The sequence below is a fragment of the Coenobita brevimanus genome, chromosome 2, assembly GCF_032717465.1.
Source record: "Coenobita brevimanus isolate Jiangsu-jjx chromosome 2, ASM3271746v2, whole genome shotgun sequence".
In the NCBI taxonomy this organism is placed as follows: domain Eukaryota; kingdom Metazoa; phylum Arthropoda; class Malacostraca; order Decapoda; family Coenobitidae; genus Coenobita; species Coenobita brevimanus.
The window spans coordinates 31,952,610-31,969,471 of NC_136955.1; the positions used below are offsets into that span (position 1 = coordinate 31,952,610).

General features: G+C 42.6%; 1 protein-coding gene across 1 annotated transcript in view; it reads right to left on the reverse strand.

Annotated features, from left to right (window-relative positions):
* Positions 1-16,862, reverse strand: part of LOC145391609 (cytochrome P450 2L1-like) — a 105,789-nt gene that overhangs the window by 27,716 nt on the left and 61,211 nt on the right. The window contains exons 5-8 of the mRNA XM_080266155.1: positions 5,281-5,480; positions 5,037-5,151; positions 4,749-4,926; positions 3,921-4,038 (exon numbers count right to left, since the gene is read on the reverse strand). Coding sequence (XP_080122281.1) covers positions 3,921-4,038; positions 4,749-4,926; positions 5,037-5,151; positions 5,281-5,480 — 611 coding nt within the window. The remainder of the gene's footprint in view (positions 1-3,920; positions 4,039-4,748; positions 4,927-5,036; positions 5,152-5,280; positions 5,481-16,862) is intronic.

The window sequence follows — 16,862 nt, forward strand, 5'->3', positions numbered from 1 at the left end:
ACCTTGGCACAGAGCCTATGATATGCTGCTGTATTTATTTTTATCTACACTCAGTTCATTAAAAATTAGTTTTCTTTAAACAGTTCATTTAAATTGCATTTCAGATGTTTTAAATTAAACTACCCCCTGGGGGTAGGGTTTTTTTTTCAAGAATACTCCCCCAGTATCCCTGCCTGTCGTAAAAGGCGACTAAAAGTGTTGGCGGAGGGTTAGTGCCCCTCCCCGGAAAACAACTAACTAAAAAAACAAACAAGAAGCCTCGGACAAGGACTGACCAAACGTTGACGACCAAGGACCGGACAAAGGACATTGCAATTAGAACTTGGAATGTAAGGGAAGCAAATGATGAGGTGAAAGAGAGAGAGATGGTCCAGGTGCTTGAGGATGCGAAAGTGGATGTATGTGGAATAACTGAAACAAAATGGAGAGGAGAAAGTGTGAGAGAATGGGAGTATGGATGGGGTATATGTGCAGGAGTAGGTGAGAATGAGAGGGCAAAGGAAGGAGTATGTATAGTTGTGAGTAAAAGATGGAAGAGGAGCATAAGACAGTATGGATCAGTTGGATCAAGGATTGTGTGGGTAAAGTTGAAAGTTGGAATACAAATGTGGGCGATTGTGTGTGTGTATGCGCCAACGCAAGATCGTGCTAGAAGAGTGAGAGAAGAATTCTGGACAAATGTAGAAGTGTGCATGGAAAAGTTTGGAAGGAATAAGAGAGTGTTTTTGATTGGTGATATGAATGGTAAAGTTGGGAATGTGAAGGTGGATGGAATAGTTGGTGAGTGGGGTGTGCCTGCTGAGGTAGATGAGAATGGGAGTGCGTTAGTGGACATTTGTGCTGGGAGGGGGTTGGTGATAGCCAATACCCTCTTCAGGCATAAAATGATCCACAGGTATACATGGCGAGTGATGAGAAGGGTGGGTGGTGAACTGAGTGAAAGGAAGGCAATGATTGATTATGTGTGTGTGGATGAAAGGATGCGAAGATGTACATTGGATGCAAGAGTTTATAGAGGCTGGGGGAGTGGACTTTCTGACCACTACTTGGTGGTGGCCAGAATTAAAGTTCAAGTAAGATGGAGGAATAGAAGAAGGGAAGACGAGAGGAAGGAGTAGTTGCAAGGAGAGTGGAAAGGTTAAAAGAGGATGAGAAAAAGGCAGAGTATAAGAGAGAAGTGGAGGAACTATTGGGCAAATATGAATTGGAGCAGATGGGGGACGTGGAAGGTGTGTGTAGAATATTTACAGAAGAAATATGTGCAGCATGTGATGTTGTGTGGAAGGAAGAGAAGACGGAGGGGGGTGCAAGGAACAGCGTGGTGGACTGAAGAGGTGAAACGGGCTGTGGCACAAAAGAAGAAAGCATACAAAGAATGGATGAGAAATAGGGGCGTGGAAGAAGCTGAGAGGCGGAAGAGAGAGTTATATGTAGAAAGAAAGAGAGAGGTGAAAAGATTAGTAAGAGAGAGTAAGAAGAGAGTGGATGAGGAATTTGGAAGGAATTTGAGTGTAAAGTGGAGGGACTGTAAGAAAATGTTCTGGAAAGGGGTGAAAAGAGTAAGACAGGGTGGAAGTGAAGTTAGCAGGGGAGTGAAAGATAAAAATGGTAGATTACTAGTGGAGAAGGGAGAAAAAGTGAGCAGATGGAGAGAACACTTTAAGGAATTGTTGAACGTGGAGGATGGAAGTAATGCGAGTATAAGTGGCTGGGGAATGGCTGGGAGAAGGAGGGAGGTGAGAAGACAGGAAGAAATCAGTAGGATAGAAGTTGTGGAAGCAATGAAGAAAGTTAAATCAGGGAAAGCCCCAGGAATTGATGGAGTGTGTGGTGAAATGCTGAAGCATGGGGGAAAGATAGTAGTAGAATGGATGTGGAAGATGTGCAGATTGGCCTGGGAGGAAGGTAGAGTCCCGGAAGATTGGAAGTCAGGTATAATTATTCCCTTGTACAAAGGAAAAGGGGAAAAAGAAGTGTGTGGTAATCATAGGGGCATTTGTCTTCTTAGTATAATAGGAAAAGTGTATGGTAGGATACTTATTGACAGAGTTAGAGAAAGAACAGAGAAATTAGTTGGAGAAGAACAGGGAGGCTTTAGGAAGGGAAGAGGTTGTGTAGATCAGATATTCATTCTCAGATCTTTAGTGGAAAAGTTTCTAGAGAAGGGAAAGAAGTTGTATGCGGCTTTCATGGATTTGGAGAAAGCATATGACAGGGTGGATAGACTAGGATTGTGGAAAGTGTTAAGAATATATGGAGTAGATGGGAAGTTGTTGAATGCTGTGAAGAATATGTACGATGGTGCGAAGGCTGCAGTGCGTGTGGATGGTGAACTAAGTGAATTTTTCTCTTTGAAAGTTGGGTTGAAACAGGGATGTGTCATGTCTTCATGGTTGTTCAATCTGTACATGGATGGGGTAATAAAAGAGGTACAAGGTAGGGTAGTGGATGTTGGAGTGGCCCTGGTGAGAGAGGATAGTGTTTGGAAACTCCCTGTACTGTTGTTTGCAGATGATACTGTGTTGTTGAGTGAAGACGAAGGGGAGCTGCAAGGCTTGGTGGATGAGTTTGAGAGAGTGTGTAAGAAACGGAATCTAAAGGTGAATGTAGGGAAGAGTAAAGTGATGGTCTTTGAGAGAGGTGAAGTCAGTGAATGTACAGCGAGGTTGGATGGTGAGGAATTGGAAAATGTGAGTACGTTTAAGTACTTGGGTAGTGTGATGAGTAAGGATGGAGGTTTGGAGGGTGAAGTGCTTGAAAGGGTACAGCAGGGAAGAAAGGTTGCTGGTTCTTTGAAAGCAGTGATAAGAAACAGGGAAGTGAGCATGGAAGTGAAAAAGTTACTACATGACAGTATTGTGATACCAACTCTAACGTACGGAAATGAAGCTTGGACGTTGTTGGAAGGACACAAGTCAAGAGTGAGAGCCGTGGAAATGAGTTATTTAAGAGGAGCCTGTGGAGTCACATGGAGAGACAGGCTGACGAATGAGGATATAAAGGAGCGTTGTGGTGTTGATGTGGATGTGATAGGAAGCGTTATGAGGAACACACTGAGGTGGTTTGGCCATGTGGAGAGGATGGAGGGTGAAAGACTGACGAAGAGAGTGTATGTGAGTGAGGTGGAGGGGGAAAGAGGGAGGGGGAGGCCGAGGATGAGATGGAGAGATGGGGTGGAGAGGTATATGAGAGAGGGGGGTGTGAGTTGGGAGCAGGGCAGTGAAATGGCAGGGGACAGGGCGACTTGGAGGCGATTTGTTTGTGGCCACCCCAAACGGGATTGAGGCGTCTGACAATAGATAGATAGATAGATAGATATTTTAAATTAAGCTTCAGGTATTTTAAATTAAACTTCAGTTGTTTTAAATCAAACTTCAGTTGTTTTAATTTGATCTTCAGTTATTTTAATTTGAGGGTGAAACGGTATAGCTCGCTAGGTAGCCTGGGAACGCACTTCATAATGGTATATCTCCCGACTCGTCACCCTGTTAATATCACCATGTAACAGATCCAGCTTGAGCTGGAACAGCTTTTCAGAGAAACACCATTTAGCAAATGGCATTCTAGGGCTAATTTTGCAGAATCACAATAGCCATGTTATTAGTCATATTCCTATCAATGGTACAATTTTCTCTTTAAAAGTCTTTAAAAACTGAATCTTCCATCATGTTTTCTGTGCCCAAACACCATCACTGTGTAAATCGTTTCTTCTTATTTACCAATACATTCCGAAAAGTTACATCTAGCAGCAGAAGAGTAGCTAAATGGCAACTATGCTTATGGCTATTTCTAAGCAACCCTAAACCAGGTAAACCAATGCATAAAACTGAGTGTCTTCCATGCGTAAACTCTGTAACATACCAGGCCCATTATTCTGCTTATGGCGTTCCTTATTAATCTCTTTCACATATAAGACTTACCTTAGGGATATTGTAGCCGCCCAGCTGTATGTCCTTGGTTACCAAATGCTGAAGTCCAGTGGCAGCCAGGGAAGACATGCGTAGCACCTCGTGGATAACAGCTTCCGTATAGGGCAGCCTGAAACACAAAGGAATCCTTCTACGTGACGGTGATTTTGTAACACCTCTTTCTTAGCAATTTATTGCATGTTTCGTCACACTTTGTTCTCTGATATGTTACTAGTGCAAACCGAACTGATATTAAAACGACATGAATAACATCTAAGAACATATGACGGGGTCATAATGCAACAAAAATCGCTTAGGATGAATTGCTACACGACACCCAATGCCAGTCTGAATGCGACTCACAATCACAAAGGGGGTTCGGAAATATAATTTAGTGTTCCAGTCAGTGTGCATTACTGTTCTGACCCCTTCAATCCAATGCCGAAATTTTCTTTTTACTCTTGTAACCACCTGATAATTTTGTTAACCTTACAAGAAATTTCTCGTAATTCATGGGTTAGCTATTGCCTTCACAAACTCCTTTACTACTTGAGGATTTTTCTTAGCTGAATAAAACCGTAAGGCGGTAATAGGAATGAACTAAACAAATCTCTTCACCAGGATGATGGAGGTAAAGGAAAATGTCATTACCACCCTCCTCTTACCCATATTCTCATTCATCCCAAGCAGTTGGATCCACAAACAGGAAAAAGGAGGGCGTCAAAGCACAATAATTATCAACAGAAGCCCACTGAACTGGGAAAAACGTATATTTCATTAACTACCATGATATTTGTAACACTCATTATTTTGTTGCCAGTGGAGATTCAATGATCTGACCTGGAACGATCCTCTAATGTAGCCAAAACGCCTGCCAGCTCCCTGTCTATCTCTGCCTGCATTTTGGCCTGCGCCCGTGGATTGGCAGCCAGGTAGTAGAATGTGAACTTCAGTGTGTCCATCGTAGTGTTACTGCCCGCAAAGAACACGTCCATCAAGAGGAAAACCAGATTTCTCTCTGAAAATTACAGTATGCAGTGACATTCATATGTGATGACAATAATCAACTAAAACTAGAATATACACACTTCTAAGCCAGGAGATTAGTGAGACACGAATAACACTGACCGTGCCAGGGAGCCTCTAGCTCTTCCTTTCTCTCCTCCATCTCTACCAGGTAGCTATCAATCAGGTCTCTTGGGTTATCTCTGTCTAACGTTGCTCGATTTTCATCAACAACTCTCTGAAGATTTAAAAAGCTTTTGTCACTGAACTTTCATACCTGCAGACTAACACATAACAACATGACAGTGAGCTATAAGCAAGTGTTTTCTTATGATCACTGAACAAGTAAGTGAGCACGAAGACTAACCTTGAAATAATCGATCAATTTTTCCTTTACTCCGTAAATGAAGTCCAGTTTACAAAGCTTGCTGACAATGGGGCCAGGTAGCATTATCTTAATCCAGGGGAAGAAATCCAGGAGGAATATGCGGGTCACACCTTCAAAAAATTCTTCATTGATATCTTGGAATTCCTTTAGCTTTGGATCCGTTATATCAAACTGTCGACCTGTGAAAGATATGGATATTGGGATCTGCGGCTAGATAATGTAATTAAGGTCAAATTATAAATAAATAAATAAATATATAAATATATAAATATATATATACACACACACACACACACACACACACACACACACACACACACACACACACACATATATATATATATATATATATATATATATATATATATATGTGTGTGTGTGTGTGTGTGTGTATGTGGTGGATGGGGGTGTCCATCATCCACTAACTCAATGTAGGGATGTCTTATGATCTCTACACTGAGTGATAAACCAAATGGTTTCCTGTACCCATGAAACCATTTACTTCGCTGGGTGATAACCATATAACCGGGGTTTTAGGCCGGGTTAAGTGTCTCCCAAATTCTCCGATCTAACATCCCTTAATCATGGCAAATGTTTCGGAGAGCCTCGGAGGACCCAATACCAGCCCAAGGCCGCAACCAAATGGGCAGATTAGCATGGGAATGTGCAATATGAGAGGTGTGAATGAGGAGAGCAAGAGGGTGGAATTGGTGAATGTGTTCAAGAGTGAAAGATATGCCGTGATGGCAATGTGTGAAACAAAGATGAAAGGGTGTGAAGTGGAGGAGTGGGAAGGTGTGAAATGTGTAAGACTGGGCATGAATGGGTGAGGAAGATGCAAGGAAGTACTTGCTTTGTTGATGAATGAGGTGTGACAGAGTGTAATGAGAGATTACAAATGTGTCAGCTCGAGATGCATGTATGTCAATTTCAAGTTTGGGAAGGTGAATGTGGCTGTAGTGTATGCACCGTGTGATGACAGGAGCGAGAGAGAGAAAGACTGCTGTTGAGATGAGCTGCGTGAAGCAGTGGGAGAAATGCCCAGAAGCATAAAGTGATCGTAATGGGCGATATGAATGGAAGAGTAAGCAATGATCCTGAGAATAACATAATGGGTTGTAATGGAGTACCCGGAGAAAATGATAATGGGAAGTGACTGAAGGAAATGTGTTAGGATAGGAGGTTGTTCATTTGTAACTCGTATCTCAAACACAAAGATGCACCTAAGTACATATGGTACAGAGGGAACGAGGATCGTGTTGAAAGGAGCCTGATTGATTACGTGTTCGCAAAGAGGTCGATGCTGGGAATGGTTGCTGATACGAGGGATGTGAAAGGACGATGTGGAGGTCTGTCAGATCATATGATTGTGGTATGCAAGATCAAGCTGAGAGGAGTGAGGTGGACCAGAAGAGACAGGAGATAGTCAGGGAGAAAGACCGAAAGTCGAGAAGCTGAGGATCAAAGAAATGGCAGATGAATACAGGACGAAGGAAAGGGAGGAGTTAGAATCTGTGAATTGGAATGAAATGGACCTGGACAGCCTGTGGAATGCATATAGGGATTGCTTAGTTAGGAAAGCTAAACCGGTGTGTGGTGTGGCAAGAGATAACAACAAAGAAGATAGGTACGGCATGGTGGGATGGAGAGGTTAAGAAAACAGTGGAGGAAAAAAGGAAGAAGTGGCTAGAGTGATTGCAAGACAGAGGTGCAAGTGAAATAAGAACTGAATATTCTGAGAACAAGAAGCATGTAAAAAGACTAGTGAAGAGGAAAAAGGAGGTAAATGATGATCTCGGAAGAAAAATGAATACAAACTACTCTGAATATACAAAGTTATTCTGGAAAGAGGTGCGGAAATGTAGAAGTGAAAGCGGAAAGAAATGTGAAATGTGAAGGTGGTAGATTATTAACCCATGGGGATGTAGTAATTACCAAATGGAAAAAATATTTCGAAAGCCTGATAAATGGGAATAGAGAATGCAGAGCCACTGAACATACTGTAATTGGTTTGGGGGGAGGGTGCAGAGAAGGAATGCAGTGCCAGGAAACGTGACACTCGCAAAGGTGAAGAACACTGTGAAGCAGCTGAAATATGGTGAAGCAGCTGGGGTTGACGAGGTGTATGCAGAGATGATTATGGCTAGTGGAGAGAGTGGAATGAAGTGCTTGTTGGAGATGTGTATGAAGGCATGGATGAGTTAAACTCCGCCAGCAGAGTGGAAAAGGACTGTGACTGTACTCCTATTCAAAAATGAAAGTGAGCAAAGTGAATGCAAGAATTATCGTGACAAATTTACTGAGTGTTGTAGGGAAGGTATATGGAAAAATTACATTATTATACAGTTTTTATGATGGTGGTGAAGCATGTGTAAGGGTAAATGGGCATCTAAGTGAATGGCTCACGATTGGTGTGGACGTGCGACAAAGTTGTGTAATGATGAGAGAAATAAAAGCACGAGTACAGTAATTGAGAGGGGGATGGCGTTGGTAATGAATGGTGATGGATGGAATATCTCAAATGTGTTGCATGCTGATGATGTAGTGCCACTTGCAAATACCGGACAATAACTTGGTGGACTAGTGCAGAGTTTTGCTGATATCTGTGAGCGTCGTGCCTTGAGAGAAAATGAAAGAATAAAGTGATGGTTATTGAGAGAGAAGGTGACTCCCAGTGTGTTGTTCCAGTGAATGAAGAGAGACTGGAATTGGTGAGAGAGTTCAAATACCTGGGTACAGTGAGAGAATAGAGGAAAGTGTGCAAAAGAAGGGGAAAGTAGAATGAAACAAGGAAGGAAAGTAGCTAGTGCAATGAAGGCCTTGATAAGAAACAGAGGCTTGAGTGCTGCAGCTGTATGAGGCTTACATGGAGGAGTGTTAGTGCCAACTTTAACATATGGATGTGAGACATGGTGAGTCATGAAAACGAAAAGTCAAGAGTGAGAGCAATGGAGAGGGAACTGCTGAGGAATGTACAGAATGTGGATAGGATACGAAATAATGTGATTCGTGAAAGACGTGGAGTAAGGAAGTCTGTGGACATCGAAGAGAGTGTACTGAGATGGTATGGTCATGTGGAGAGAATGGATAACAATAGAGTGGTGAAAAAGATATATCTGAGTAAAATTGTAGGGGGTAGGAGGCGAGGTAGGCCAAGGAGAAGGTGAAGGGATATGGTGGACGAGTGTGTGAAGAAGAGAGATTCGGTAGTATTTGATGCTAGGGGACTGACAAGAGATGGAGCTGGCTGGATGAATATTGTAAGGAGAAGTGCACAATCAGTGATATGGCATCCCTTTCTAATGTAACAGCATCTGGACTGACTCTATCGGATACGTTTATGTGAAGATCCAGAATGTGGTGAATGTTTTTGTCATATCAGATAGAGCCAGGATTCTGGGGCCTTAAACAGTGAGCGAATGAAATCATGGCCCATTCGTTTAGGCCAATTTGACTTGTCTGGAGGTTGCTACTCCTCACCCTGCGCTTGGGTGGGAAAGGAGGTCTGGATGATGACGATATATATATATATATATATATATATATATATATATATATATATATATATATATATATATATATATATATATATATATATATATATATATATATATATATATATATATATATATATATATATATATACCTCTCCTCTCCATCTCACCATCTCATCCTTGGCCTCCCCCTCCTTCTCCCCCCTCCACCTGACTCACATACACTCTTCTCGTTAATTTCTCAATCTCCATCCTCTCCACAAGGCCAAACCACCTCATTGTTTTTTTCCTAAAGCTTCCTATCACATCGACATCCACACCACAACGATCCTTCACTTCCTCATTTGTCAATCTGTTTCTTCCTGTGACTCCACATGCTCCTCTCAAATAACTCATTTCCACAGCTCTCACTCTTCACATCTGTCCCTCCAACAAGGTCCAAGCTTTACTTCCATACGTAAGAGTTAGTATCACAATACTTTCATGTAGTATAACTTTTTCACCTATATGCTCATTTCCCTGTTTCTTATCATTGCTTTCAAGGAACCAGCAACTTTTCTTCCATGTTGTACCCTTTCAAGCACTTCACCGTCTAAACTTCCATCCTTACTCATCACACTGCCCAAGTACTTAAACGCACTGACATTTTCCATTTCCTCCTCATGCAACCTCACTGTACATTGACTGACTTCACCTCTCTCGAAGACCATAACTTTACTCCTCCCTACATTCACCAATAGATTCCGTTTCTTACATACTCTCCCAAACTCATCCACCAAGCCTTGCAGCTCCCCTTAGTCTTCACTTAACAACAAAGTATCATCTGTAAACAACAGTACAGGGAGATTCCAAACACTGCCCTCTCTCACTAGGGCCGCTCCAACATTCGCTGTCCTACCTAGTATCTCTTTTATAACCCCATCCATATACAGATTGAACAACGATGGAGACATGACACATCCCTGCTTCAATCCAACCTTCAAATAGAAAAATTCATTTGCTTCACTGTCCACACGCATTGCAGCCTTAGCACCTTCATACATACTCTTCACAGCATTTCCCATCTACTCCATATATTCTTAATACTTTCCTCCATCCTTGTCTATTATCCCGGTCTTATGCTTTCTCCAAATCCATGAAGGCCACATACAACTTCTTTCCCTTCTCTAGAATCTTTTCCACTAAAGATCTAAAAATCAATATCTAATCAACACAACCTCTTCCCTTCCTAAAACCTCCCTGTTCTTCTCCAACTAATTCCTCTGTTATTTCCCTAACTCTGTTAATAAGTATCCAACAATATACTTTTCCTATTACACTTAGAAGCCAAATGCCCCTATGATTACCACATACTTCTTTTTCCCCTTTTCCTTTGTACATGGGAATAATTATACCTGACCCAGGACCCTACCTTCCTCCCAGGCCAATCTGCATACCTACCACATCCGTTCTACTACTATTCCTCCCCCATGCTTCAGCATTTCACCACACACTCCATCGATTCCTAGGGCTTTCTCCATTTTAACTTTCTTCATCGCTTCCACAACTTCCATCCTACTGTTTTCTTCCCTCTTTTCTCACATCCCTCCGTCTCCAAGCCATTCCCCAGCCACTTATACTCGCAATACTTTCATTCTTTATGTTCAACAATTCGTTATAGTGTTCTCTCCATCTGCTCACTTTTTCTCCCTTCTCCACTAGTAGTCTACCATTTTTATTTTTTACTCCCCAACTAACTTCTCTGGCACCCTGTCTAAGTCTCCTTACCATTTTGCAGAACATTTTCTTATATTCTCTCCACTTTACACTCAGATTCCATCCAAATTCCTCATCCACTCTCTTCTTACTCTCTCTTACTAATCTTTTCACCTCTCTCTTCCTCTCGACGGTACATACAACTCTCTCTTCCGTCACTCACGTTTTTCCACGCCCGTTTCTCATTCACTCACTGTTTGCTTTCTTATTCTGTGCCATAGTATGTCTCACTTCGTCATCCCACCATGCTGTTCTCTGCACCCCCTTTCGTCTTCTCTTCACCCTACACACCACCTCACATGCTGCACAGATTTCTTCTGTGAATATCTTGGACACGCCTTCCACATCCCCCATCTGCTTCAATCCATAGTTACCCAATCGCTCCTCCACTTCCCTCTTATATTCTGCCCTTTTTTTTTAATCCTCTTATAACCTTTCTACCCTCCTTGTATGAGCCACTTCCTCTTGTCCTTCCCTTCTTCTAGTTTTCCATATCGTTTGGACACTGATTCTGACCACCACCAAGTGATGGTCAGAGAGTCCACTTTCCCAACCTCTATACACTCTTGCATCCATTACACACCTTCTCATCCTGTCATCCACACATACATAATCAATCATTGCCTTCTGTTTATTCGGTTCACCATCCACCCTTCTCATCACTCGCCACGTATACCTGTGGATCATTTTGTGCATGAAGAGGGTAATGGCTATCATCAACCCTTTCCCGGCACAAACGTCCACTACAGCACTGCCATTCTCATCCATCTCTGAAGGCACACCCCATTCACCAACTACTCCATCCACCTTCACACTCCCTACTTTTCCATTCACATCTCCAGTAAAAAACACTCTCTTATTCCTTTCAAACTTTTCCATGCACACTTCCACATTTGTTTAGAACTCTTCTCTCACTCTGCCTGCACGATCTTGCGTTGGCGCATACAAGCACACAATTGCCCACATTTGAAGTCCAACTTTCAATCTTACCCATACAATCCTTGAACAACTGATCCATACTCTCTTATATTCTCCTTCCATCTGTTACCCGCAACAATACACACTTCCTCTTTTGCCCTCTCATTCTCACCTACTCCCGCGCATATACCCCATCCATACTCTCATTCTCTCACACTCTCACCTCGCCTTTTAGTTTCAGTTAATCTACATACATCCACTTTCGCACCCTCAATCACCTGGACTACCTCTCTCTCACCTTATCATTCGTACCCCTTACATTTCATGTAGCTTTTCCGTACCATGTCCTTTGTCCGGTCCTTAGTCGTCACCTTTTGGTCAGTCCTGGTCCGAGGCTTCTTGTTCGTATTTTTAGTTGGTTGTTTTCTGGGAAGGGTCACTAAACCTCCGCCAACCCACGTGCTGTCACGTAGGGAACATGTGTTGGTTGGTTTTAAGGTTACACCCAGCGTTGCAAATGCTTTCCTGGTTTACAGGAAAACATTTGGCTTGCCACTCAGTGTAGAGTTACCTTAAAAACAGAGTAACACTACACTAAGTGGGTGGATGATGGGCGCCCCTACCTACCATTATATATATATATATATATATATATATATATATATATATATATATATATATATATATATACAGACTCAGCAAAAGATGCTGATGCACACGGAATGGTGGAATAAAAAAAAACACTCCAGTGAATTTATTAATGATAAACAAAACTATGCATCGCAATTGCATATTAATAATTAATCGGTAATGTTGCCCTTGACCTCAGTTACAATCTTGGGGCCTTTGGGCATGTTGTCTTCTAAATTTTGGAAGTATTCTCCATTAGCCTCCTTGTTCCACATGCAGCGAATCACATCCATAAGGCGAGGCAATGACGAGGTCTTCCATGTTGTACGTAAGCCCGGCCTTCATATACTTCCATATGTTTTCGATTAAATCAAAATTTGGAGAGTTTTCTGGCCAATTCAACACTTCACTGTCATGATCTTGAAGAAGTTTCATAATCCTTGATGCCTTGTGACATGGGGCAGAGTCCTGCATAAAATGTGTTTGACCATAAATGTTATAAAATTGCAGGAGGTGGTTGTCCTGCACCTACATATACCGGTCAGCAATCATCGCCGTGTTTTTAGTTAAGAAACAGAGACCTGCCATTCTCTTTTGCCCACTAAAACTACCCCACACCATAACGGTACCATTTGTGCTAAACTGATGTTGCGAGGCCTCCTTCCACGCCTAATATGGGGATGAAAACACACAAAGGTGCTCTCATCTGAGAACATCACCTTCTTTCAGTCTTTTGAGATCCAAACTCTATGTATTCTTGCAAAGTGAAGGCGTTTTGGCGTATTTGTTTGGTCAGAAGTGGTTCTTGGATTGACAGCGTGATGGCAGGTTCATGTCCTTTTGCAGCTGATGTAGATGTTGTGGGAAGAGACACCTTGCAGGAACCTGAGGTGATTAACTTTGAGATGTGCGGCTCTAATATTAGGAGTTTTAAGCACCTCATACCTTAGGAAACAGTCTGCAGCCTTCATTATCTTGCACTGTCGTCCTGGACGAGGTTTTCTTGGCTGGGCAACATTTGGCGGAGGCCAAGGGCACTCTCCTCATTGACCGTTCCGACCACCCGGTTCGTTGTGCAGTTTCTTTGGTAGGGATGTTCTCCTGCTACGATGCGAGAATACGAGCCTTTTCCTCAATAGTTACATCGATAGCAGTGATATCTAATCACTAGAGTGCAAATAACATCAAATACAGCGGGAAGCAATATCCAAGGATTTTGGCTAGCAGTGAAATTTGCAGTACTATCCCACAGCTCAGCTACTGGGTGTTTGAGTTTAGCTTCAAAAACACAACGGTCGCTTAAAGCAAGCCTAGACGGAAGTCAAATGTCACCAGACATTTAAATTTAATAGTATGGGGTGCATTGCAAATCAAACAGGGCTCTCCTGGAAATCGTATTCTGAGGTAGAGTGGCCAGTTTCTTCTGCGTGGTCTGTATTTACATAGACATACGGATATCTATCTATCTATCTATATATATATATGAAGCTCTGTGGTACTGTGATATATATATATATATATATATATATATATATATATATATATATATATATATATATATATATATATATATATATATATATATATTTTATGCGATGAAGAAGGAACCAAAGGCCATGAGCCCGCAGTAACAGTAGCCTCCAAGAGAAAAACGAAATACAATAGAGAGCCAAATTCAAGATCCGAACATTTTGAGATGCCTGGACACACTGCGTTTGAACGACTGGAGATCATAGGCAGCAGGAAATACAGACTGAGGGAGACAGTTCCAGAGCTGACCTGTTGCATAAATGAAAGACTGGGAGTAACGGTTAACTCTTGCATTAGAGAGTTGGACAGAAAAGGGATGAGAGTTTGCTGCCAGACGGGTGCTACGCGCCCGTCGTAGAGGTGGAGAATGCAAGCAGACAGTTCAGAGGAGCAGTGACCATTAAAGTAGCGATAGAAAAGAGATAAAGATGCAACAGTCCAACGAAGAGACGGAGGTTGAAGGGAGTCAGTAAGAGGAGGAGAGTTAATAAGACGAAAAGCCTTTGACTCCACCCTATTGAGAAGAGCTGTATGTGGGGAGCCTCCCCACACATGAGAGTTACCCCAACAGGGCGGATAAAACCCTTGTATAGAGTCAACAATTGTGCAGGGGTAAAGAAAGAGCGGAGTCGGCTTAGCACACCCAATCTCTTGGAAGTAGATTTTACAAGAGATGTAATATGATCTTTCCAAGATAAGTCCCGAGTAAATGAAACCCCAAGCATGTTCACGGATGATGCAGGATTAAGCTGAATATTAATAAACATTAGTGGATATACCTGTGGAAGATTTTGTCGGATTGATAGGTGTAAGAACTGAGTCTTAGATGCATTAAAAACAACCATATTATTTTTACCCCAGTCAGAGATACGAGCCAAGTCAGACATTAGGTGTGCCATACCCTCATCCCTTGTTTTTTGAAGTAACTGTTGAGATGGGCGTTGCAGGAACTGAATGGAAAAGTGAAGGGTGGAGTCATCAGCGTATGAGTGGATAGGGTTAGATGTACAGCTTAGAAGATCATTGATGAATAAAAGGAAGAGAGTTGGTGAAAGGACAGAGCCCTGAGGAACACCATTGTTGATAGATCTAGGAGAAGAACGATGGCCATCTACAACAGCGGCTATAGAACGACCAGAAAGGAAGCTAGCGATGAAGGCACAGATAGAAGGATAGAAACCGTAGGAGGGCAGTTTGGAAATTAAAGATTTATGCCAGACTCGATCGAAAGCCTTTGAGATGTCAAGTGCAATGGCAAAGCTTTCGCCAAAGTCCCGAAAGGAAGATGACAAGGAATCTGAAAGGTAGGTGAAAAGATTGCCAGTGGAGCGTCCCTGACGGAACCCATACTGACGATCGGAAAGAAGGTTGTGATAGGAAAGATGTCTTAAAATTTTTCTATTGAGAATTGACTCGAAAACTTTTGAAATACAGGACGTTAAAGCAATTGGACGATAGCTGGAGGGTTGGGAGTGGTCACTCTTCTTTGGGACTGGCTGAATGAGAGCAAACTTCCAGCAAGAAGGAAAGGTACAAGTTGACAGACAAAGGCGAAAGAGTTTGCCTAGGCAGGGTGTAAGCACAGAAGCACAGTTCTTGAGAACAACAGGAGGGACCCCATCAGACCCATATGCCTTGTTAGTACTGAGGCCAGTGATGGCAGAAAATACATCAACTGAAGAAATTTTAATGTCAGCCATGAGGAAGTCAGAGGGGGGAAGTGATGGAGGAACAGCACCGGAATCGTCTAAGGTGGAATTGGAGGAGAAAGTCTGTGCGAAGAGATCTGCTTTATCAGTAGAAGAAATAGCTACAGAACCATCAGAGTAGAAAAGAGGAGGGAAGGATGATGAGGTAAAGTTGTTAGAAAGATTTTTGGCAAGGTGCCAGAAGGAGGAGGAAGAATTCGAGTTGGAGAGTTGAGAGCATTTAGTATGGATGAAATTATTTTTAGTAGAGCGAAGAACAGACTTAGTACGATTCCGGGCAGAAACGTAAAGATGATGTGATTCAGGGGTGGGTTGGCTCCGGTACCTTTTGTAGGCCCTCTCCTTGTTGCGGACAGCATTAGAACAAGCGTGATTAAACCAAGGCTTTCTTGCGTTAGTCAAAGGATATGAGAAAGGAATGTATGCTTCCATGCCCGAGAGAATAACCTCTGTAATGCGCAAGGCACACTCAGATGGCTCCCGGCCATGGAAGCAATAATCATTCCAGGGAAAATCAAAGAAGTACTGCCTGAGGGCCTCCCAGTCCGCGGCTCCAAAATGCCACAGACAACGTTTCCCTGGAGGGTCCACAGGCCGTACCAGAGTGATAGGACAGGTTAAGGTAATAACGTTGTGATCGGAGAAGCCCAACGGAGAGAAAAGATTAACAGAGTAGGCAGAAGGATTAGTTGTAAGGAAGAGGTCAAGTATGTTGGAGCTCTCTCCAAGGCAGTCAGGGATACGGGTAGGGTGCTGTACAATCTGCTCTAGGTCATTAAGGATAGAAAAGATGTAGGCTTGTTCACCAGGTGGATCCGTGAAAGGAGAGGAGAGCCAAAGGTGGTGGTGAACATTGAAATCTCCTAGAATGGAGATTTCAGAGAAAGGAGAAATGGATAGAATGTGTTCCATCGTAGAAGTAAGATAGTCGAAGAATTTTTGATAGTCAGTAGAATTAGGGGATAAGTAAACAGCACAGATATATTTAGTCAGAGAATGACAGGAAAGCCGAAGCCAGAGTGTAGAGAATTCAGATGAATCGAGTTCAGGAACACGAGAGCAAGATAAGTCGTTGCGTATATATGCACAACAGCCACATTTGGCTTTGAAATGAGTATAGAGAAAGTAGGAGGACACAGAAAAGGGTTTGCTGTCAGTTGCCTCAGACAGCTGAGTCTCCGTTAGAAAAAGAAGGTGAGGTTTAGAGGAGGAGAGGTGGTGCTCAACAGAGCGAAAGTTAGAGGAAAGGCCGCGAATGTTGCAGAAATGAAGAAGAAGACGAGAGTCAGACAGTGGTTCCAGGCACCTCGAGTCGTCACCGGTACAGGGGCGGATGGTGGGGACATTTATGGTCCCCCCCCCTGGGGACTCCGAGGCTTGATGAAGAGACGCCATTTTTGTTGAATTTTGAATAGGAAGTGTAGTGTGTACTGTGCATGTAGTTTGGTGTAGATAGTTAGAGAAATTTGTACTAGAGAGCGTGCTAGCCTACTCTCTGTGTAACTGAGACACTGAAAAAGTTCAG